General features: G+C 41.2%; 1 protein-coding gene across 1 annotated transcript; it reads left to right on the top strand.

Moving 5' to 3' along the window:
• The first annotated feature begins 400 nt into the window (after positions 1-400).
• On the top strand, positions 401-25,527 carry LOC145441103 (somatostatin receptor type 1-like). Its single transcript, XM_080318903.1, has 8 exons — positions 401-931; positions 1,318-1,480; positions 3,573-3,757; positions 7,505-7,693; positions 13,605-13,779; positions 21,772-22,041; positions 22,099-22,211; positions 23,766-25,527. The coding sequence occupies exons 1-8, from the start codon at positions 786-788 to the stop codon at positions 23,842-23,844; spliced, it is 1,320 nt and encodes a 439-aa protein (XP_080175029.1). The 5' UTR covers positions 401-785; the 3' UTR covers positions 23,845-25,527.

Raw genomic sequence — 25,527 nt, 5'->3', positions numbered from 1 at the left:
CGCCATTGTGACGTCATCTTAATAAAAAGTCGCTTGCAGCCCTTGCCCCACCACCCGATATTGTCACGAGCCGCCACTGCAGTCTATGGGAGTAACCGTGCCCTGACCACTGGTCAGTGACTAGATTATAAGATTAATGAAATCCATCTAAAAAAATTGGCGATTCGGTCGCGCGCTAAGATTAGTAGCATTGATATTAAATTGCATGGTATTTTCAGCGAAATCATATAGTAACAGATAGTTTGGGCGCGAGACATTTCGGGTCGCTTCCAATCTTTTGGGAACATCTGCTAGATTAATGCGACGACGGCACCATTTTGCTGTAATTAATGTGTATGCCTATAAGTAACGTATTATAATATAGAAATATACAATTACCGCGGGGATTGACGCCGTCGGTTAGAAAAACAAGCATGTGGTAAGGGCGCTTGTGGCAAGCTCAGTAGGTTAAAAGTATATTTTATGCAAAGACGAGCTATCGACACGCCTGTTGTTGTTGTTGTTGTTGTTGATTAATATTTGATTGGCGATTATAACGCAAGTGGTTTTGTTCGCCATATCCTGCTGTCCATTGCATTGAAAGTACGTACATCGAAACTTCATTGTCAAGATATTATCATAAGTGAGCATGAAATTTCTTACGCAACGAGTACATCACATGCGATCTGTTAAAATGGAATTCGGACTTATTTTGTTTTTCACTTCCCGTTACATCGAATACCTTGCGTTAGCACAATATATAACTTCAACGAAGGCCGCGGTTTCGGTGAAACTCCAGGAGGAAAATGAAAGGCTCAGGCGACGCTGAGAAAGAAGTTGACGCTATCATGGTTCTGGAATTGGTAATATGTGTGGTCGGCGTGATTGCTAATATCACGATGATGTCTGTGATTGTGATTATGCGGGAATACCGGAAAACATTGACTCACTGGTAAGAGAATTCATGTCTATCAGATGAAGATAATTTATACAATCTGAGCTAAACCTGGGATGCGTTGGCTTCGAAGTATCATTTATTCACGAACCGTGTGTACGTAGTAGGCCTATATACGCGACTCGTAGGTGTATTCCAGATTAAAAATGAAACCAGTATAGAAAAGTAAAACAACTAAATACAAATACCATGTGAATAGTAATCTAACAGCAATGTCCATCAGACTCGAGAAACAGTGAACTGAGCTATTTATGATTTTATGGGACCGATTGAGATATGTCTTGGTGTATTTTACCTATAAGTTAATCTGCGTGCACAGTAAGCCCTAATCATAAAAATATGACATTTCCCAATATTTATTCCGGTAAAATATTTTGTGTCAGGTATGTGCTACAGTTGGCCATAGCCGACTCTCTATTCCTTTTTACGTTACCGCTAAGAGCAGCCGAAAGTCTCGATAATAATTGGCAAAACAAAGACTGGTCATGCAAGCTCCAGGAGACCGTGTTGTTCCTTAATTATTATTCGTCGATATGCTTCCTTGTGGTAAGTTTTATTTTCCACGCAAGGTGACGTATTAAATAGTGTTTAATTTATGAGTTCGTGGTGTCTTTGATTGCGTTGTGATCTTGCCATTGAGTTCGAAGACGAAGTTTTGATTCCAGTTTGATTGACAGACGCTCGAATTTAAAATGTCGCGAAGAAGACTATTCAAATTCAGATGCAGTATCGCAAAGTTTATGAAAGGATGGATTAGGATTTGGACTCGTATTGTAGAATTTGAAAGATTTAAATTGAGGATGCTGATTGATGATGCAATGCATCTTCGAAATTACAATTTGGATTCTGGATTGGATAATATCGAGGATGTCTTGATAATGAATTTAATGCGGCTGTTATAACATAAGGTTACTACATGTCTTCCTTTAGGGAGATTTGTCCTCCTTTTTTAGGAATTCGAAAATGTCCTTCGAGGACAACTAATTGTCATCCTTTTTGGAAATTCGTCCTCCTTCATAGGTTTTACAGCCAGGCTAAAGGACAGGCACAACTAAAATACGCCATATAATTGACGTAGAATCTGCAATGCGGATGTTCGGGCGGGTCATTCCGGAGTAGGAAGAGGAACAAAAAAATTGTCCTGTTTTAGTCAACACCAGAGCAGTGTTGGGATGACTCGAGTCAACTTTTTCGTATGACTTGACTTGACTCGAGTCACTTTGCAAGAATGACGTGACTTGACTTGACTCGGTGCTTCAGAAATGTGGATTGACTCGTGACTCGGAGCAAAATTTACGAGTCAATTTCAAGTCATTAAGTAAACGGTGTCGATTAAATCACACTATCTTATGTATGTTCTGGTTATTCGCGATACGCCGGTGTCACTTGTGAGAGCAACCAATCATTCACTGATTGTCCGTTTCACTAATCCTCCATCGTTACATCACAAATATATCGAACGCAAACGAAACGATCTTCTTACGTTGTCGTAGTAGCAATAGATTAATCAAATAGAAACGTATCTTTGTTTCAGACGGCGTAGTGCTTAAACTGCACACAGTGCACAGTGCTCACCTTTACCAACACTCTTGTATGATTTAAATCGAAGGCATATTTAGTTTATGCGTTTATATTCCCACGGATGCGTAGATGGGTAGTGTATTGACCATATCAATTTGTTCAACTTGTCGAGGCCCTCGTATTCCATCCCCTATGTTGGCTGATAAGAACAGGCTGTAGCTGTGTATCATGTAGCTATATACAGTTACTCAATTATTTTATTACGAGTTTTTCGTGTGCGTATGAGCGTTACATCACCTTTTTGCATGTATATTTAACTTTATATTCGTTATTTGATTCAAGATAAATGGCCAATCAATCTGTCCTTCCCAAGTTAGCAAAATGTGATGACTTTGCATCATCACTCATACTTCGAAAATTAAGCTTGACTTGAATTGCGACTTGACTCGTGACTTGACTTGACTTGACTCGACTCATCTTGACTCGAGTCACTTCCAAAAAGCGAGTCGACTGAATTGACTTGACTCGAGTCAAAATGTGCAATGACTCGAGATGACTCGTGACTCGAAGGTAGTGACTTGATCCCAACACAGCACCAGAGTACTAGTATAAAGTGGATCATTCGGGAGTCTAGCCGGAAAATTGACTCTTTTTCTATTCAACACAACAATATTTCCCGTAAAAATTTTAGAATCACCAATTTTCTAGTCCCGCCATCTAAATTTTGTGTTTTCTAAAAAGTGCCCTCATTTCCGGATTGCATATTATGCTAACCCTACTATAATATCGCATCACACTGAAATTGAGGAATGCCACAGTGAACCTCCATTTCTTGCGTTAAAGACTCGTTAATCCCTAATTGTGACGTCATATCTTGTTGGTATCTACCTCCCTGGGAAATAATGAAAAATATACGGCCAAAACATGGCTCCCTTGTCCAGAAGATTTTCTACCCCTGGATTCTAATGGATGCGGGTTATAGGAGGAGCATTGAATTGCGTTTAATCTTTGGAATTCGACCGTCGATGCACGGTTGCTTGATGTACAGTATGCGCCCTATCTGCATGGCACATATTTTCACGCACTTGCAAGACAATGAAAAGCCATTTCATTTTAGGTAATGAGTATTGACCGGTACGTTGCCGAATGTCACTGGCACCCGACAAGCATACTGCAGAAACTGCGTACTCCCACGGCGGCTGTAGTAATTTCGATTGGCGTGTGGATAGTAAGCCTTCTGCACTGCATCCCGGTACTGTTATACAGCACAAGCAAAGGGCAAAAGCCATCATGCACATGCCAGTAAGCCGATTACCCATTACGCTTAATATATCTTTATTCCATTGGAGTAACATTGATTGCACGTGCTGCTATGGTGCGAATCCCTACAGCCTACAATCTTCTGGGTTTTTGAATGGCTTATTTGCGAAGAAGGCTACTGGTGATTAATCTGAGTGCAATTTCAAAGATTTCTCTCATCACGATTCAACTGAAATGAAATTTTCTATCGTGACCTTGAAACAACTTATCGGTAAATAATAATAAATCTGGGTATAGTTTCCGTCGCAATAGGGCGCCATACAGGGTTGTAATGACTCGAGTCATGACTTTACTTTACTTGAGTCCGACTCGAGTCACGATTTTCTAATGACTCGAATTGACTCGAATCAGTTTCTCAAAATACGGAAATGACTCGATTCGAGTCAATCTGTGTATTGACTCGACTTGGACTCGAGTCATTGTGCGTGACTCGAACCCAGTCATATGAATCGAGACTCAGATGGCCAAGACCGAGATTTCATTGTAATTTCGAACAATAGTAAAGTAACCACACGATTACGTCTATCGGTCCTGGTACTTGAAAATGCGACCAGAAACTGCTAAAGGTGGGGAAAATAAGTATATTATAAATGCGAACCATTCGATATCACAAACAGAGTTATAAAAAGTGGATTTAACAGACTTCAACTGGAAACTTATCAGTTAACATAATGACTTGGACTCGGACTCGGACTCGAGTCATAATACCATGACTCGGACTCGGCCCTCTGCTCGCTGACTTAGACTCGGACTTGACTCGGTGGTGAATTGAAAATGACTCCCCTTGACTCTAGTCCAAGCTATAAAAGTGATATTGACTTGCGACCAGGGCTTTGGAGCCGGAGCCCCGGAGCCGTGCATTTTTACCGGAGCTGGAGCCGGAGCCGGAGCTGGAGCCAGTTATTTGAGGGGTAGCTCCGGCTCCGACGCGTTTCATAAGATGCTATGATACATGCAACAACCATATATGTCGAGTTCACATAATTCAACAGCAGGCCTTCGCGAAATTAAGAATATTTTCCTCTTTGGCGCTTCTTTTTCCGACTAACCATATTCCTGGGAATTTAACAGCAGACCAGTCGTATGTTCAATGTCTAATTTTCGTACATGAATGCCGAACCTCGATATGCGAAATATGCCTGTGAATTTTGGGTATTCGGCATACCCGTAATTTCATCATCAGCACAACCTTGTTAGCCAATTGTATACGGTTCGAAAATAATAATCACTATGTATTTTCGTTGCACATGTCGATATGACGGGCACGAGCCGAGAAATTCCATCTCATCGTTGCTATGAAGCGGATGAGCAAATACTCGTTTTTTCGTGATAGTTCATTAATCGGGCCGCAAAATTGGACAGTGTTATTGAGTATGCAATTATGCATGCGAATTGGAATTTATTACTGCACATCATCGTCATTCACTCCAGTAAGGAGTTTCGAGCGTAAATAGGGGATGCCAGAAGAGTAGCCCAAAACCCCATAATATTTTATGTTGGAGACAAATTACTGAGTTGATGCGCGATTTCCAATTTGTTATCATCTGTTTCGTAAACTTGTAAATGTGCAATGTGCATACTGCATAGTTTAATTCGTTATGTACATGGCACAGTGTTTAATTCGATTATTCGATTCGTTTCAACGGGAAATATTATATTCCGATTAACTTGATCGACACCGGATGGACTGGTAACGAGGGTACCAATATCGAACGTCAAACCATTCGCCATTTGGTACAAATCGAATTTTTATTGATCACGTGGTTATATCCGCCCATTTTGCTCCTACTACAGTTACAGTTGAATAATAATCGCACATTTAAAGATTGAATTGTGCTGTATGGCTTAATATTAACGAGTACAGGGCCAGTGTTAAAACGCCGCATGAGAATTTTAATGCTGTAGCTACACAGCAATGACACGGAGTAAAGTTCGTTCTAGTGCAACTATGATGTTATCTACAATTGACAAGTATTAATTATGTCGTCACAAGCCGGCACGGCGGCACCTATGTCTTCGTTACTGCATCCGATGTTACTGACGGCTGACAGACTCTAGATTACTATAGATACCTAACCTACGGGTAAATTAGTCATATATATAGACCAGGGGTGGCCAACCTTTTCGACTAAAGGGTCACATGAAATTGACGAACGAGTGCGCTGCCCACTAGCCGTGCCAGGCGCGTAAAATTTTCAAAGTTAATAATATTATTCCTTGGGTATATTACGGGTCGATTGTATACCGCCCACTGGGCTCAGTTTGCAAGGACAGGACTATTCGGCATCTGGACATATCGATATGGAGGATTTTCGCTAATATACGACAATCATTTTGTGCCTACATTTCATCGTCGACGATCTTTCTGTGAGCACAAACGCGAAAATACTTCGTCCCGTAATTGCGAATAATCTATAGTTAGACTCAATCGGCTAAATCAGGCGTTTTTTCATTTTCAGGTGCATGGGGTTAGGCTACAAAGAAAGAAATCGTGTGACAATTAAACACGCGAAGCGTGAAGAGAAATTTTACTACTTTTTTAGTTTATATTAATGTACGACTATTTACTAAAAATGTGACTGGACCCTGTATCTGTCAATGCGTCGAAACTGATATTTTAGTCATCAACATCCCAAGTGTTGCGGCCATCATATTTTTGGTTGGCCTTGCAAGTTCTCAATATGAGCAATTTAATTTCGATAATATAACAGAATTTCGATATTATAATGGGAAATTAGCTCGTGGGCCACCCAAAACCTTCTTGTGTGCCACATATGGCCCGCAGGCCGCGGGTTGCCCACCCCTGTTATAGACAGACACCTTCGATAGTTTTCAGGGCCGGAGCCGGAGCTGGAGCCGGAGCAGTGGTAATAATGCGGCTCCGGAGCTGGAGCCGGAGCTAATGTATGCTAGAAAAAAGCTCCGGAGCCGGAGCTGGAGCATTGCAAATTTAGGGCTGCTCCGAAGCCCTGCTTGCGACTCGGAGCCTTGTGACTTGCTTACAACCCTGGCCCCATATCCGCAATTACTATTGTTGGGCTTGTCAGACGAGCTACAGAGTTCAGGAACAATTACTTCAGACAAATATCATTCCCGATTGCATCAGACACAGCGCAACGGCTCTGACAGGTAAGCTCATGATTTCGTTCAAACTGGTTTCCGGACCAAGCACGCAGCAGTGACGGAAGCGAGCAAAATAAATCTTTACTATTGGAATTGCATGATATTTTGACCAAATTTTTTTTAAGAATCACAATAATTATTATTGATGATCCCAGATATTTTTGGGTTGCGGGTAAATTCTCTCAATTTGAGGAATTTTGATTAAAAAAATGATAAGAATACTGTATAATTATGATAATTCGTATCTTAGAGATTACCACGGTTCTTTTACGAACGCAAACCTATAAATTGTCGCGACTCACATACAAAACACGAACGTAAGCCGAACATTTGCTCCATTCCTAACAATAAGACTCGTGTGACGTTTCGTGACTGTGGAACCGCCATGCAACTTCAACAATTCAATAAACATTCATATGATTCGAATCGTGGCTTTATCGGGAGTGCGCCTGTCGTAATGATTCACGAATCCCGTCCATCAATGCGACTCGTTGACGCATTACTGAAAGAGGCCGGAACAGCTTTTCGAAAGAACTTGATAAATCAAGTCTATCATGCATCGTAGCTATCTCGTATCCTTACCTAGGATAATATTCGTTTTGGCAGGTACGTATTTCCGGAATATAGGAATGCTACGCAAAATTGTATCGATGAATACTATGATATTGGAAGCGAAGAATTCGAAAATTGCGTCAAGGATCAGGATCATACACCAGCGAGTTACTGCGTTGAAAAATACAATGTGAGCGTCACCCTCACAGAGGACGATTGGGACGACCTTCTGGCTGGTTTTGGGTGAGGCTCGTAATTTCTAGATGTGTGATCATAATGCTGCAATTTGCTAACGCGATGAAGTATAGGTTTCCAGGGCAATTCGACGTTTTATATTCGCCAATTTGCTGTAATTAGCTTCTGTCAAAATGTATTACTTGAGAGCAGAACTTCGTCAGGCCTCAAACGTTGGTTTGTTCCCCTATATCAGTAGTTTTAAACTTTTCCTCCAGCGCCCCCAAAGGAGCGATTTGGATTTTGAAGGGGGCGTAAATGTGCAGGGGGCAATATGGGGGCGCTGAAGAAAAATGGCTTCGCAGCAGATTGTATAGTACAGTTTCGCAAACTCAAAACATGTCGCGGGCCACTTCAAATTTCGCAGCGGCCGCGGGCTGCATGAATTCACTATCGATATAAACCTGTGACCAGCATCCTAAGCAAATGACATAACGTGACTCATAACGACCTGGTGGTTTGTGAAATAGAACGGCACCAAGTATAGAATAATGTAAGCGTTTTAGCGGTGGTGTTTATATGCATTTATGGATTCACGCAGTTAATCAAACGACAGAAAATGAAAATATTTAGTGACTGGAAACCGACTGTAATTAGGAAAACTTGCTTTTACTTGATTTTACTCGAGAAGAAAATTATGGTGACTTGCCTCGTGACTTGACTTGAACAAAATTTAAATGACATTACTTACAGCGATGTGCGACTTGAAAGCACTGACTATTGATCTCAACATTAGATATCAGCAATTGGCATAGCCATCAGGCAGCTAGCTATCCGTTTCCCACATCAAAACAATGTCGCGAAACGTGAATTATATTATCTTTTTACACAAGTTGTAGATTACTTTTAATATAAAATAGCTTCTTTTGTCTAGGAAGTGATCTTCACCGACTCAAACGGCCGCGACAACTTATTTTTTTACAAAGCTTCCGCTGGTTTAAAAACGGTAACAAAAATATTCGTGACCGAATTAGACGCACTCAATTTATGCTTGTATAAATAACCCTATAATTATTTCTTGTATAGCAGCGGGGAGGAAATTATTATGCATGTATATGCGTATTTATTACCCTAATACATACCCGGAAACACTCGCAATTCACACCTGCAATATGGTGGTTTGTCTCTGTGTTGCGTTTTATCGAATGTCATTTTTCAATTTATAGATGCATCAAACTCGCGAAGAATCGGCGTGTGATAAGTCATGGTGCAACAGCATTATAGATCTTTGAGCTACCTACCATTGCAAACAAAGTTATTACATTATAATCACCTGTCACAAAAGTCACCAAATACCGCGTCTTCAGAACAAGTATGCTAGATCTAGTGGCGATACCAATCTGCATCTACTTAATATTCTTCATGAGATTAATATTAAACTTAATGATTGTTGTCTGATACCAGAGCGCTGTGGAGTCGGACTATGCGTGTCGTTAAATTTTTTTATTGTTGGAGTCGGAGTCACAGCAATTTTGTAGCACTCCTTGGAGTCGGGGCCGGAGTCTAGTTGGGAAAGCACATACTAGGTGGAGTCGGACTCGGGTATGTTAATTTGCTTTGACTCCGACTCCAAGTACTTTAAAATCAAACCAAATGTTACTAAAAAGTGCCGTGCATAACGAATTTAATTTCATTCTCCGTCTGAGTTCGAGTCAGAATTCTGTGAAGAAAATGTTAGGAGTCGGAGCTGGAGTCGGAGTAAGTGTAGTTAAAATCGTATAATGAAAACGTCTGGAATCGGAGTTGGAGTCGGCGCTCAAGGAAACTAACTGTTTGAGACATTTGTGACCACGCGTCAGTGACTATGGAAATCCACAGTTTCCATCTGCTGTTATATTGTGTATGAAGTAAAGTAAATTGACACGATCAACAGTCTTGCTATTGCTCGTGCATCTGTGTCAATGAATCATGAAATATTAAACCACCTTATTTCAAACGTTGCAGAGAAGCTTTATATTACTTTCGTCAAATACACCTCATCTCGAACAATATTAAATGTGAGCTGGGCAAAGTTCATTCTATATCAAGTATAATATGTTATATGTATGGATCACGACGACTTACTAACATGTAGATGGTTTCTATGTCTGGATATGTATACTGACTTAGTTTATTAAAGCTATCAGTTGAATGTGAGGAATTGTAACTAAGACACAAACATGAGAGTTTCGGTTTCTGGTGAAGACATTGCTGCTCTCCTAGTATCGCGGACAAACAAATTACACCTTAAGTACTGCGCGGCATTTCTTTGTGTACCAATCGAAATGTCACATCAAAAATATTGCTAATGATTCATGATAAGTTCATTGAAATATAAAAATTCTGTTTAATCATCTGTTGGAGTTCGGATGCCGACAACATCTATATATGCCCTTATGGCAAACATGAGTGAGGACTTGGAGTTATTAAATTGTGATGGATCTTAAAACACCAAACCAGAGGACAACATTGAACAACGGGATGGTGAGTGCATAGCATCCCAAATAGAAAAGTTCAACCCTCGTCATGTGATAGGTTGATGAAAGCACCCTGGTTTATATCCAGCAAATTTGGTCAATCAGTAGAATTTGTTCCATTGTGAGCAATAAAAGGCACCCGTTGGCGCATATTAGAGCCTTGATTTTCAAGGGATGCGTCAGATTGCCGTAACAAGTACTGCTACAGCGACGCCACATTTCTTTTAAACAGAAAATGTAGTTTTTGATGATCACTACCACATCCAATTTATGAGGATCCATAAACACAGATATCGCTTCTATTCAAGTTGGTCCCGATCACTGATCATCGCAGTGACCGGACACTGATGGAAAAGCCGTACTAATATGTATCCATGTTCCATTTTATACCAAGCCACCATCATCATATGTAGTCCATATGTAGTCTATATGTGACCGATGTCATCATTTAGTCATGGCAAACGATCGCACTGCGACATATCGCCACAATATCGATGATTTTCATCTTATTTGACGGTTTTCAAATCTTGTTCGAAATAATTTCATCCACGCATGCGATACCGGTGACATTCAGTGGACCGAACGCTTCCATAATAATGCGCCACTAAAATCGGTCAGATGTCGGATGGCACCGAAGCCGATATGAAATACTCATATCCTCGCTGTTTGGTATCAGATTACAAATTTCACGCCAATCTCATTGCTTCAAAAAATTTGTTGTCCAAATTAAATTTGTATGGGACACTTGTGCTGAATCTTATTGAATATCCCCATCAGCAATGTACAAGCGACTTGCGATGAAATTCATGGTTGGTGAGGCGCTGACCTCTTCGTGTCATATTTATAAATATATATATCCAAAATAGTGGCTTGGGCTTTCGGCGACTTGTTATTTCATATCTCATCCGAATAGGCGGAGCACAATGATTCGAGTAATGAGAGACTTTTTTCGAGTACGGACATTATACGATACCTGTCACTAAAAGTTCGTCATTGACAATTAGTTTCGGTATTATTTTACACTTTGGATATCTTAAAACATCGACTGGTCGAATGCAAGGCATACCAATCATGCAGTATAAAACTACGCACCTTACTGTAAATGACGTTTCTGTGCAGTTGGGGAGGCGAGTGGCGCAGTGTGTAAATCGACTGCGCTGCGACACCAATGGTGGTTGGTTCGAACTTTTGTTCGGGCTATTTCTATGTGTTGGAGGTTTATCTGGGCTCCTCATCGCTGATTCTGCTGTACTAACAGTGTCTTGAAAAAGCCCAGAAACACAGAAAGCCAAGCTGCAAATAAGTCGGCATCCGAGACCCGAAGTTGAATGCATGGGAGAGTGAAATGAAGAGTGAAGAGTGAAATAAAAGTGAACGATTGCGAAGGGCTTGAAGAAAGATGCAAGTGTTACCGATATTGAAAGATACAAAATAGACACTGACACCGAACTGTATAATATCCATGTCGCGATGCACAAGGCCTAAAAAAGGCTGTAAGCGTCACTGTAATGCCTTGAATTGATACTATTATTATCTGTGAAGTCGTGTTCAACCCACGGCAGTTGTCACGAAGCGCAATTAAATAGGGTTACCATGTATTGGAATAGGGAAAAGAGGACACTTTTACTAAATCCTAAAAGTTAGTTGAGAGTAACTGAAAACATCTGATTTAAAGTATTTACCGGAAATCTTGTTGTGCTGAATGAAAAGAAAGTCAACACGAATGACCCACTTTTTACGTTCGTTTTGTGGTGTTGACTAACAAAACGTCATCACTTTGACTCGACTCTCCATTCACCCACCTTTTACGTTACTTGTATAGTGTTGACTAAAATAAGGTCATCACTTTAATTCAGTGGTCGGAAGCTTTTTTTCGACACGCCGCCCTTTATGATACTGAAACTTTTGCAAATTTCTCACTTCCCTTGTCGCCATATCACAAAATGCAGCCAGACTGCTAGCAATCCCAACGGATAGTTTGATGACAGTGAAGGTTATGACTGTTGATGAAGGAATTCATATTCCGGACTATAGACAGAGCAATAACAATGAATTTGAGGTAAATCGCGCGAAGCGCGAACAAATTTTCAGTTGGGCACAGCTCCGTGCCCCCTTCAGAACGAAACTGGCCATTTGAAGAATTCCAATGGTTACATCACGTATTTTAGTAGAACTAATTAAAATTTGTTGTAGTACAAGGAAGGATACTTTCCTACATTCTCGGATAAAAAGTGTCTGTCCTTAGTAAGTAGCTTGCCTAGAATGGAGAAAGAACGTTGAACAGCATTTGAATGTTTATGATTCACAATGAGCAGACAATTGGCCGTCTACAACGGTAGGCCTATAAAGTATAGGCTACAAGCTGTAAAATGTCAAATGATGCGTTCTCCAACAGTGCAAAATCTACGATACGAACGAAATGCAGGTTGAATAACTTGCTACAGAACTTGAACACGGCTTCTAACAGTAAATTTATGCTTATTGACCCGAAGAACTTTTTGCATGCCTCTTATCAAGACTTCTTACAATCACACTACTCCAGTACTCCATGTACAGTGTGTACTACATGGAATATGTATTTACTACGTGTGGATAATTGGTTACGTAATGATGACCCAACTAATACATGAGACGCAATAATGAGCAGTAGCGATTGGAAATGCGATGTTTCTGCTATCAATAACCTGGAATAAATCGCACTATTCATTCTTCTCGAATGTTCGTTCGGCTTATGTCATGATCCTTGTACGAATAAAAGGTAATCGTTCTTTGGCAAAGAAATCTATTAGATATGTGAAATAGTCGATTACGATTACTTCGGATTTTTTCGAATGTAATCAATTGCGATTACGATTATTTTAAAATTCTGTAATCGTAGTAATCGATTACGAATACTAATCAAGATTACCCCATGTCTGGATTATCGATTGCTATACTGTGGTCTCGAGCCCATGCCGTGTCAAAACAAATACTTCCTTGCGAAGCTGGAACCTGCCGATTGCCTGATAGGTATAGTCGACCCTCCGTTGACCGAACATCCACTGAACTAATATTGGCCTATATATATACACAGCGGGTTCTGCGATGGATATTAGTGTCGTGGTACCAATGCACCACATCGCCGTATCTCACTTCGTAAGCTTACAACACTATTCACGCCTGAAAGCTGGCTATATAATTCGCTGTCTAACGTTTCAAGTCTTACACTCATTCTGCGCTATACCTGCGATAACGACGTGTCTGAATTCTGTATTGAGTGTATCTGTGGTTAGAGAATCCACTACTCATAAGAGCAACTTAGGCGAGGTCAAATGTCTTGTCAAACGCAACTAGTAACATTGGTTAGCTACCACTGTACTTGTACTTCAGGCACAGAAAGTTCGTTCATCTATTTCACCAGCATAGAAAAGTGGGCCCACCCTTACAACATGTCATTTTCAGAATTGGTCTATATCTCTTTCCAGGGACGTTTTCGAAACCACACCTTCGCCATCGAGGTACTCTGGAGATGTCGAGACTCCGGTATATTCTGCAGATCCACTATACCTGAACCCAGGATGCCATTACATCGGCCACGCTTCTGGATTTATTGGTTTCCTCTGGGTCAATTTCATAATGATGTTCGTCATTCCTCTGATAGTAAGTATTAAGTAGGGATGGTGTGAATGTGAGGTTCACGTTCGCGTTCTGTGTGTGAACCTCAGATATTTTGAGGTTCACGTTCACAAACGAACCTTAGAAGGTTCTGCACTGTGAACCTTTTTTATATATTACAATTTTTACTTCATTATAACGTTTTTGATTGAAATCTATTGCATTTCAACTGCGGGCCACTCTATGCATGGCGCTGGCAGCATAAAAAAATCAACACCAAACGAGCATGCACGTTGACAATCTCAATAACTTTACTTGCTCTCTTACAAAGGTTTGCTCGGAATATCCAGCTTTCCGTTTGTGAATATTTAGTGACTTTCTGCTGTGAGCTTGACCCGAAATGACACAACATCAAGAGCAAAATACACTACATGTAGTCAGCGATCGATGCTTTTTCAATCAATCGATGGAACTGATATCGTTGTCTAATGTAAAAAATCTAGTTGGCGTACGGGGTCAATCTTGACTTCATATGTTTATTGTATCGTAGAACAAAATCCGTGCGATTGTGGTGTTGGCTACTGCTGTAATACTTGTTAATGGGGTAATATCGGCAGCGAGTATAGAAACCCGCCGTTTCACGCTCTGCTCAATATCAACGTCGCAATGCTCAGACGTCGAATACATTGTCCAGTCTGGCCTAGGCCGTTACCGCGTAAGCCAGGGGCGGGCAACATACGGGCCGCGGGCCGGATCCGGCCCGCGAAGGGATTTTGTCCGGCCCGCGGACAGTTTTCCGTCTTACATGATATTGTGGCCCGCGGCCCCAGTCTTCTGAGATTCCCCACTACTTGCTTACTACGTCAAATTTTAGTGACTGTGTGTTACTATACACATGTATGCGCAGCGAGCGAGGGTGGAGTTTACACGTAAGTTCGTCGAAGCGGGAAGACTTGCATTATCGGCATTTACGATGTACTCAACCCTAATGTCATTTGTGGTAATCATGGTGTTTGTCAACTACAATGGTCATTTACACCAGGCCGATATTTCTTATTTTTGATTCCGTAACCGTCGACTAGTAGCACGGAACACTTCCTGGCTTTTGTAACACACCAGTTATGCCAGGGGTCGCCAACTCAAAACGGGTCGCGGGCCACTGTCAAATTCCGTAAAGGCCGTGGGCGGGATAAAATAGGCCACACAGTTGAAAAACCACGCTATCTCGTCACCTACTAGACCAGTGGTTCTCAACTGGGGGTCCGCAGACCTCCGGGGTCCGCGAAACGTCTAAATTTGTAAAGTGATTGCAAACCTGATTCTTATTTTTAAATAAGAAAAGCATGAGACAGTTTCGCTTCAAAATACCTCAAGCTTTAGGACCCACATCATTAAAATGTTCGTCCGAGATCAAATATCCGGCAGTGATAACTCATTTTATTGTCAAATTACCAATAGCCTGCCGATGCAAACATATTGCTGTTTAGTGATGTATTGGTAGGGTTTGTGGAAAAATGAAATGTTGGAGATAGCATTTTGGATTTGTAGTTATCAGTCTCAGCAAATTAGTGGAGTTGCCAGTCTCAGCATATTAGTAAACAGTCGTTTGAAATAGAAACTGCTGAAATTTTTTCCCAATCTGTCCCAATGAAGGAATTGGAACCTCATCACGAAATCCATTGTCTCCTGTGATATAACAACTAAATATCTTCAATATGAGATACTAGATAGAAATGACCAGACTGGACGTGATATGTACAGCAAAAACTCATACCAAAAGCTGTCGTCGGAAGCGTTACGCGTTAATATTACATTCGCCACCAATATATATTTGCGAAAATGGATTTTCGGCGCTTGCTCATATCTAATCGAAAACGCGGATTTTCAAGACAATAAATACAGCTGAACATTCGTTTCAAAATAATAAAAGTCTACCCAATTTCTACATATAGTGTGATGTTATTTTCAAGAAAAGTCATTGTGTGGATGTTCATCACTAGACACAAGGCAGGAGACAGATAACGGTTGCGCGATAATTGATCTAATTTTGAACGAAAACTTGCGGGGGTCCGTGACGGTCCAAAAGGAGTCCGCAAAGACAAAAAGGTTGAGAACCACTGTACTAAACCCTAATGAATTGATGTCTCGGTAAATTTGGGGTACTGGGCTTATCGAATGCCTTGAAATCCTAATTAAGGATTGCACCGTGTGTTGATTGGTCAGAGAGAAGCAGACATGGTGGTGCCTGTATGACAATGCTGTTCTCAAATCCACATTGTCTTCGTCATTATTGGCGAGAAATGGCTTTGAAGTTACATGGCTGTCGTTCAAATACATTTATTAAATACGATTTATTCCTTGTATATTTGGATAAATGGGCGAACAATGTATCGATTCAGCGATCCGGCCCGCTAAGTACTCAATTTTCCAATATCCGGCCCGCCGACTGGAGAAGTTGCCCGCCTCTGGCGTAAACCTATATTCCATTGCAAGTCCTTGTCGAAATTGTAGGCAAAAATACGAAAGATGTTGATTTTATGGGATTAATGTATCATTTTATTGCCCCAGTTAATACAATTGGCGACGTTTAAAACGCCAATGTCTCCTTCAGCATGGTGGCATTATGTGGCCCGAGTCGTCACTATGCACTCTCTGTCGTGACGTCATTCGGTTCACGTTCGCGTTCACACAGAACCTTTCAAAAAAGTTCGCGTTCACACGAACCTGAACCTTTCAGAGGTTCACACCATCCCTAGTATTGAGTTATGTATTGTACTACAGCTGATCTTATCCCTGCGCTTATATGCTTTCTACTCGAGAGGATATCGATCTCGCTGAGAATACTCATTAGACTTGTTCGCGGTCGCGATATTGGTTACATTCTCACATATGACCCGTGATGTTTGGTTTATATAGGCCTACTCGGGAAGATGCCACTACCCAACAAATTTTGTAGCATAACCCATTTTACGCGTCTAGGAATGGTTTTTTACCATTTTACAGTCGTGGCCTATTTTCCGTTTTAAAAATGAACCATGGCACACCTTGAAATGTAACATAGGTATGACTTTGCGAGGTATAATAGATTCAAGTATACAGTAAACAGAGTTTGTGCCGGGGTATTTCGTTACCGTATTGTTTGTTTAGGATTATTTTGCAATCGGATTTCTTTTCGTGTTTGTTTGTGGTATTCGAGGTCTTTTTAAACTACATGGTCATTTATACCAGACCCATATTCTTTACTATGGTTCCGTATATGCCGACTTGTAGCACGGTCCTTTTTACTTCTCATGATCACGTCACAACGACAAAATTCGTTCTATATTTCAAATCCGGATCAGATCCTGATAGCAGCCGCGATCAAAAGCTGGAAGTAAAATCAATCTTTCAACATCATTATCTTTTGCTAGAAAAGTGAGACGAACAGTAAAAAAAACTAATAACCAACAGGAACATCTTATAAATATGGCTCTCTACTAGGGATGGTGTGAACGTGAGGTTCACGTTCGCGTTCTGTTCTGTGTGTGAGCCTCGGAAATTTAGAGGTTCGCGTTCACAACAGAACCTTGGTACGTTCTGCAGTGTGAACCTTTTTGGCAAATTGTAATTTGCACTTCATTATAAAATCTTTGGTTAAAATTTATTGCATTTCAACTGCAGGTCACTCTATGCATGGCGCTGGCAGCATAAAAAATCAACACTATAAATGAGCATGCACCTTGACAACATTAAAAGTTTTACTTGCTTTCTGTTACAAAAAATTTCTCGAAATATCCAGTTTTCCGCTTGTGAATATTTAGTGACTCTATGCTGTGAGCTTGACCCGCAATCACACAACATCACGAGCGATATACGTAGTCAGCGAATGATGCTTATTCAACCAATCAATGATATTGATATCGTTTTCTGATGTAAAAAATCGAGCGGGCGTACGGGGTCAATCTTGACTTCATATCTTTACAATATCATTAAAACCAAATCCGTACGATTAAGGTGCTGTCTACTGCTGTATAACTTGTTGTTTATGTTATCGGTAGCGAGTATAGAAACCCGTTTTACACTCTGCTCAATATCAATGTAGCAATACTCAGACTCCGAACACATTATCCGGTCTGGCAAGGACGGTTAAAGGGGCACTGCGCTCTAAAAATGATGTGGTCTCAAATTAAAGGTAAAAACGAACAAAAATTTTTGGCCGCGGCCATTTCCTTCAGAACGCCACCGTAATGGAGCTGCAATTTATTGAAATTTCTACAAGACCAGCTGCCGCGGCTGCTTAACCCGTTACATGGCACGATATCTTCACCGTCGCACTTGCTCGACGCGATTAGGCAGTCACGCAGAGAACGAATTTTAGATAGTTGTCAGCCGATGTTATGAAGAAAATGTATCTAAGTTTCGTTCTCTGCGTGACTGCCTTATCGCGTCGAGCAAGTGCGACAATGAAGACATCGTGCCGAGTAACGGGTTAAGCAGCTGCGGCAGCTGGTCTTGTAGAAATTTCAATAAATTGCAGCTCCATTACGGTGGCGTTCTGAAGGAAATGGCCGCGGCCAAAAATTTTTGTTCGTTTTTATCTTCAATTTGAGACCACATCATTTTTAGAGCGCAGTGCCCCTTTAAGGCGTAAGCTTATATTCTCTGCTAAGTCCTCGTCGAAATTGTTGGCAAAGCGACGGAATGTATTGATTTCATGAGATTATTATATGCCTTGATAACAGCGGTTGATACATTTAGCGACGTTTAAAACGCCAATATGTACTTCAGCAATGTGACATTATGTGGCCCGAGTCTTCGCTAGGTATTGTGTACATTAATATAGGCTATCACTTCATTGAAAGATAGGGTTGGAATTAGCAATATGACGTCACGAGGTTCACGTTCGTGTTCACACAGAACCTTTCAAAAAGGTTTGCGTTCACACGAACCCGAACCTTTCAGAGGTTCACACCATCCCTACTCTCTACCCCACCTCAAAACACTCCTGCGAGCCGCCGGCTGCAGTATGTGCTGCGCGTTGTATGTTACCCGTAGGCCTGAATGCATGATACGCGTTGCGCTACATGCACATTGCACACGGATTCAATGGATGAATTACGAAAAAAAGTAGCTAGAATATGTTTTTATGGTATAAGGCATGGGAATCGAACTGAAAACCACGACTTTTTGAAAGTCGGTCAATTCTGAACAACCCTAATGCACATGCACTCATTGCACACTGCACAGCGTCCTTCTCTCCGTGGGCCTGGTAATGTAGACATGTGAAGTATGAGGAATATTCTAGGTCAGTGGTTCCCAACCTTTTTGTCTTCATTCCCCACTTCAGAATTACTCCGAGCCTTCATTCCCCACTACCCAAAAAATCTCTGATTACGGTGCAGCTATTGCTTGTTTGAGTACACAAGACACACAACCACACCAGTACGCAATACAATCGCCTATAGCTGCAACATAAAACGTATGGTGAACCGATACCGCTAACCCTCCAAATTTTGCGAAAGCGGTATTTCACGTCATAATGGTCGTGCTGGATACGTTTGTGACGCCAAGATAGGTTACCCGACTTGAAAGATCAGATTTTGTCAACAACACGCAATAAAATTTTCGATACATACATTCCAGAGCCGTTAACTGGTAACGGTAATTGCGCATGTGTCTCCGTAAATATGTAGACTGTTCTGTAGGGATGGTGTGAACGTGAGGTTCACGTTCGCGTTCTGTGTGTGAACCTCGGAAATTTCGAGGTTCGCGTTCACAACAGAACCTTGGTAGGTTCTGCACTGTGAACCTTTGGGTAAATTGTAATTTTCACTCCATTATAAGATCTTTGGCTCAAATTTATTGCATTTCAACTGCGGGCCACACCATGCATGGTGCTGGCAGCATAGAAAATCAACACTAAACGAGCATGCACCATTCACCTCGACAACCTTAAAAGTTTTACTTGCTTTGTTGCAAAAATTTTCTCGGAATATCCAGCTTTCCGTTTATGAATATTTAGTGACTCTCTGCTGTGAGCTTGGCCCGCAATCGATACACGTAGTCAGCGAATGATGCTTATTCAACCAATCAATGACATTGATATCGTATTCTGATGTAAAAAATCGAACGGTCGTACTGGGGCAATCTTGACTTCATATCTTTACTGTATCATTAAAACCAAATCCGTGCGATTAAGGTGCTTGCTACTGCTGCATAACTTGTTGTTTGTGGTATCGGTAGCGAGTATAGAAACCAGTTGTACACTCTGCTCAATATCATGTAGCAATACTCAGACTCCGAACACATTGTCCGGTCTGGCTAGGACCGTTAAGGCGTAAGCTTATATTCCTTGGTAAGTCTCCGTCGAAATTGTTGGCAAAGCGACGGAATGTACTGATTTTATGCAATTATTATATCTTTTGATTACCGCAGTTGAGACATTTAGCGACGTTTAAAACGCCGATATGTACTTCATCATTGTGGCATTATGTGGGCCGAATCTTCGCTAGGTATCGTGTACATTAATATAGGGCATAGGCCAGGGGTGGGCAAACTACGGCCCGCGGGCCGCATGCGGCCCGCAACACCGTTCTGTGCGGCCCGCGAGAGTCTAAAACAACTTATTAAAAATATTGATAAACTGCGTACTAAATATCGAATTAATGCGGGAACTTGATCAACCTTTTTCTTAGTATATTTCACCTAAGGGAGTAGTTCTCAAAATGGGGGCGCACCCCCCTTGAGGGCATGAAAGCATCTGAAGGGGGTGCGAAGCTGAGGTCAACTGAAAAAAAATTTCGCGCTCCGCGCGATTTACACCCAGTTCTTAATTATTGCTCTGTATTGAGTCTGAATTTCATATCTAAAAATCTCTCATCCACAGTCGTAATCTTCCATGCCAACAAACTATCCGTTACGTTTGCTAGCATCCTGGGCGCGTTTTGTGATATGACGATAAGGGGTGGGGCGAAATCTTTCACCATCACAAGCGGGGTGTGTCTTGAAAAGTTTGAGAACCACAGTTCTAAGGTAAATATTTCCTATGTTATTTTGTATGTTTAATTTCTGGCGCGACCATCTCAAAGACCACGCTTCTTGAAAGGTTTCAACCGCTAAAAATCACAGAAATCCTAAACGAGATTGACGCCACTCCAGTTTTAACTATTTTGGTGATGTGCTTATAAAAATCGATTCGCGCGTGTCTTAGGTAGATTCGTTCTATGCGTAGAATTGGGGTATTTATATTTTATCTACACATATACTAGAAGAGTGTTTGACGCTAACATCGTTATGGTGCTGTCAGCATTGTGTGTCCTGGAACTGAACCCCAAGTGGAATTAGTAAATCTATGAACAGGTCGCTGCTCATAGATTTCAATTTCAATCCTGTTCTAAGAATCGGGACAAACGACTTTCATCGCTATAATTTTGACAAATTGGTTATAGTGCTCGACCAGCCTATGAAAAATCGCCACTATCTTTTTGACGCGTGTGCGGTATCATCAAAGCAATGTTTGGTTTGCTTTAAATAAGCATACACATTATCTCCATGTCCTCACTATATAATCAAATGCCGATATTGCGTTTTAGTTTATAATCCCAATTTTATATAGTGCGGCCCGCGAATGGATTTAGATGTTGAATGCGGCCCGCGAGCTCAAAAGTTTGCCCACCCCTGGCATAGGCTATCACTTCATTGAAAGAAAGGGTTGGAATTAGCAATATGACGTCAAGTGACGTCACGAGGTTCACGTTCGTGTTCACACAGAACCTTTCAAAAAGGTTCGCGTTCACACGAACCTGAACCTTTCAAAGGTTCACACCATCCCTACTGTTCTGTATAAAGTGTTCAACAAATAGGTCTTTTCCCATCAGAAACCATTGTATTCCCCACCAGTGGGGAATTCCCCACCGTTTGGGAACCACTGTTCTAGGTATTGCAACTCCAACGACGTACGATTCTAACATTTGAAGGATTTACAATCAACCGTTTTAGTACAGAACACGATGCGGCGCATTCAACTGATGCAGAGAAATAATTATTTACCACTTACAGGCAATGACTGCATGCTACACCATGGTAGTCCTTCGATTAATCGCAACCCGCTCTATTGGTGACAGTCGCGCAAATCAGAAGAGCGACAGCCGTCTATCGTCAGTGTCCAGTAACGGCGGTAAGAAAAGGAAAGGTTCTTCGTTGAAATCCCGTTGGAACAAAACACGAGTTACGATCATGTGCGCGTGTATGGTCGTAATTTTCGCCATATGCTGGCTACCTTTCCACGGAGTCCACTTGGCAAAAATGCGGGGAATTCACTCCAAATCGGTATGCGAACTGAGTCACTGTGTGTTCTACATAGGTTCGAAATCTTTCTTTTCGCAGAGTGACTTTTGCAACAGACTATCTCAAATCGTGTTGCTGATAGCATCCGCGAACTCCATGCTGAATCCGATCATTTATATTTTAGTTGGATCTCGATTCGTGAGACGCATTAGGTAAGTTTGTCTCTTGCACCTTCGTATAGTACCGCATTTCTCATGATAGCGCGTTCAAAACGCTCGTATCGCCTATCTAACATTGAAGTGCCTTTTTTCTGAATTAGAATTTCCAGTAAGTCTGCTTGAATTGAATTGTATGTAATTCAAAGTATAAATGTTATAATATATCGTAATAGCAAAATGAGAGATAGTACATTCTAGTACAATTTATACTTGGTAATGTATCAGGCGGACAGGCAGGGAAGTTGATTGGTTGAGAACCATCGATCTGCCAAATAAATCTCATTCGAAGTGCAGGATCGTCTAGAACTCTAGATCAGTGGTTCTTAACCTTTTTTCCTGCAGCGCTCCTTTTCGGAAATTGCCGGGGTCTGGCACACCCATATTTTAAGTACGGTAGTAAAAACTAGGGGTGTGAGTTCGAAGTCCGATCGTCTTTTCGGGCTGGGACTTCAATATTGGAAATAGCTTGAAGCCCGAGCACCACTAGACTAATTAACGCTATGATAAATATATGTATGTATGTGCTATATTCGGGATCAAAACAACCATCGTCTACGGGCTCGTACCATCTGGTCGATTAGATTTTACATGAATGCATGACAAACAAAACAACCCATATTATATAACGTTCATGTAAGGTTGCGGGTCACAACACTAAACAGTATCATCCTTTATCATACGATACCACCTCATTTTGTCGCTTGCGTCTAATATATTTTCTGCATTACTGTTCATTCAGTGTGCATGCCCCTTCATTACGTCGCCTATGCTGAGGTGGGTGTCTGATCTTAAAGGTTAGTCCAAGTTATTTGGACACCTTCCTATCTTTTCATTGAATCGCAGTCTTGTGATGTTTTGAAATGATGAAAATAATACTACAAAAACTGATTGCTTCTGAAGATGTAATTTTGCAGCTCTCAAATACAAGTATATTTTGACAAAAAAGCATCAAAGCATCTTGAGTGTACAAATGGCTCTCACTCCTACGCTTAAAAGTGGTAGGGTGCATTTTTCGTCGATTTCGACACGCTATTCGCTGCGGGATAAAACACCTAGCGCGAAATATTTTGTGGAAAATTACTCGAAGTAACTTGATGGGAGTATTTCAACAAGGCATTGGCGATCTAATAGTACGCGCAATTATTTTTACGTTAATTAATATAAATCACTACATAAATGGAAATAACTTTGCAAACATTGACGACAAATATTTTTCGCTTTGGGCGACGAAATATTTCGAGATTTGACAGATTTCGTGGAATGGTAATTTGTAATGGGAACTCTGGGATATATATAGGCTTATAGAACTGTTGTTCTACTATATAATCATATATCCCTACTGCACCCTCTACTGCGACGCTATTTCTCCTTAGCGCCCCCATACCGCCCCCTGAGCCTATCGCTTCCCATTTTGCCCCCTGAGCGTTTCCACCCCATTCAAAATCCAAATCGCCCCTTGGGGTGGGGGACACAATGTCAAGGAACACTTTTCTAGATTGTCGTGCAACTGATCAGTCATGTAGCGATCTATTTTTTTATTCGCTGCAGGAAGGTTGAGATGACAAGTGGTGGTGAAGTATTCTCGGAAGAAAGCACACGCAGTGAGGGTACGCAGCGTGTTCGTTAACGGAGAATGCTCAACCAGAACAAAAGTGTCACCAGGTTCTCATCCGAACGGGAATTTCCACGAGCCACATTCACCCGCATTATTTTGCATCGACTTCAACTCTGATTGGACCAAACCTGGGCATTGCACGACCCGTGAACCGACTTGTAGCACGGCTCCGTTCTAGGTTTCTAAAGAGACTGCTTACGTGGATCAGATGTCAAGGTCCAGCCTAGATAAACCTCCAACTCTTAGGTAGGATTTCTGGATTCGACCTTGGTCACACTCGAACCCGCTATCCATTGTTGTTGCAGCTTTTTCGCCACGTAACTGTTGATGTATTTTGAATACGCGCACTAGGGATGGTGTGAACGCGTGGTTCATTTTCGCGTACTATGTGGGAACCTCGCAAATGTACAGTTTCACGTTCTCTAACGAGCCCTGGCAGCTTCTGCGCTGGGGACCTTTTTCATATAGCCTACCACATTTTTTCATGTCATTATATCATATTTGGTTGAAGATCTTTGAATTCCAACTTCGAACCACTCTATGCGTGGCGCTAGCAGCATAAAATAATCAACACTAAACGAGTATGCACCTTGCCGAAATCAAAAACTTTACTTGCTTTGTTACAAAGGTTTGCTCGAAATATTCCGCTTTCCGTTTGGGAACATTTAGTGACTCTCTGCTCTGAGCTTGACCTGCAATCACACAACATCAAAGAACAACAAGTATAGGTAGTCAGCGAATGATGTTTATTCAACCAATCAATGAAATTGATATAAACAAAGAATACATCGCTGTGTAATGTAAAAAATCTAGCAGGCGTACGGCATCAATCTGGATTTGATATGTTTATTGTATCATAAAACCAAATCCGTGCGATTGGGATGTTGGCTGCAAGAAAACTTGTTTATGGTGTAGCCTAATATCGGTTGCAAGTATAGGAATGAGTTTTACACTGTGCTCAATATCAGTGTAGCAATAGTCAGGCTCCGAATACATTGTCCGGCCTGGTATCGACCGTCAAGGCGTATGCTTATATTTTATTGCAAGTCCTTGTCGAAATTGTTGGCAAAGTCACGGAATATATTGATTTTATGGGATTATTGTAGTATTGGATTGCTCCAGTCCAGTTGATACATTTAGTGACGTTTAAAAAGTCAGCATGTGCATCAACAGTGTGGCATAATGTGACCCGAGTCGTCGCTAGGTATCGTATCTGGTATATCACTTCACTGGAATGAAGTGTTGGATGTAGCAATATGACGTCCCGCGACGTCATAGGTTTGCGTTCGCGTTCGCACAGAACCTTTTAAAAAGGTTCGCGTTCACACGAACCTGAACCTTTCTGGGGTTCGCACCATCCCTAACGCGTACGACACCGTTATTGATGTGCCGTGATTACGTGGCCCACGTACGTCGTACGTGTAAATTCAAAATAGAGCTGATATGGCACAGTATGCCGTAACATTGAAATATAGCAATTCACTCTTTCCATTTAGTTTAGTTCAAACCTTTTTGTTGCCATTGCTACATTAGGAATCACACCGTCTGTATACTTCAAATTGTTACGTGATGCGATTACGAATCCCGAAATACGTAAAACAAGTCAATCAGTGCTCGTGATTAGCATTCATCATTCATAAAGAATGAACGGATATGCCAAAAAAATTGAGGTGTCCGATGAAGGCCTAAATTTCA

Source organism: Botryllus schlosseri, chromosome 6 (assembly GCF_051294905.1).
Source record: "Botryllus schlosseri isolate E-star chromosome 6, Bs_hap1, whole genome shotgun sequence".
NCBI lineage: Eukaryota > Metazoa > Chordata > Ascidiacea > Stolidobranchia > Styelidae > Botryllus > Botryllus schlosseri.
This window is presented reverse-complemented; position numbering and strand designations above follow the sequence as displayed.

What these genes read in the sequence shown, in the direction of transcription:
- LOC145441103 (XM_080318903.1), top strand. Translation starts at nt 786, where the DNA reads ATGAAAGGCTCAGGCGACGCTGAGAAAGAAGTTGACGCTATCATGGTT. An exon ending in AAGCCATCATGCACATGCCA is followed by an intron (nt 3,758 to 7,504) that starts GTAAGCCGATTA and finishes TCGTTTTGGCAG; the next exon opens with GTACGTATTTCCGGAATATA. An exon ending in CGATTCGTGAGACGCATTAG is followed by an intron (nt 22,212 to 23,765) that starts GTAAGTTTGTCT and finishes TATTCGCTGCAG; the next exon opens with GAAGGTTGAGATGACAAGTG.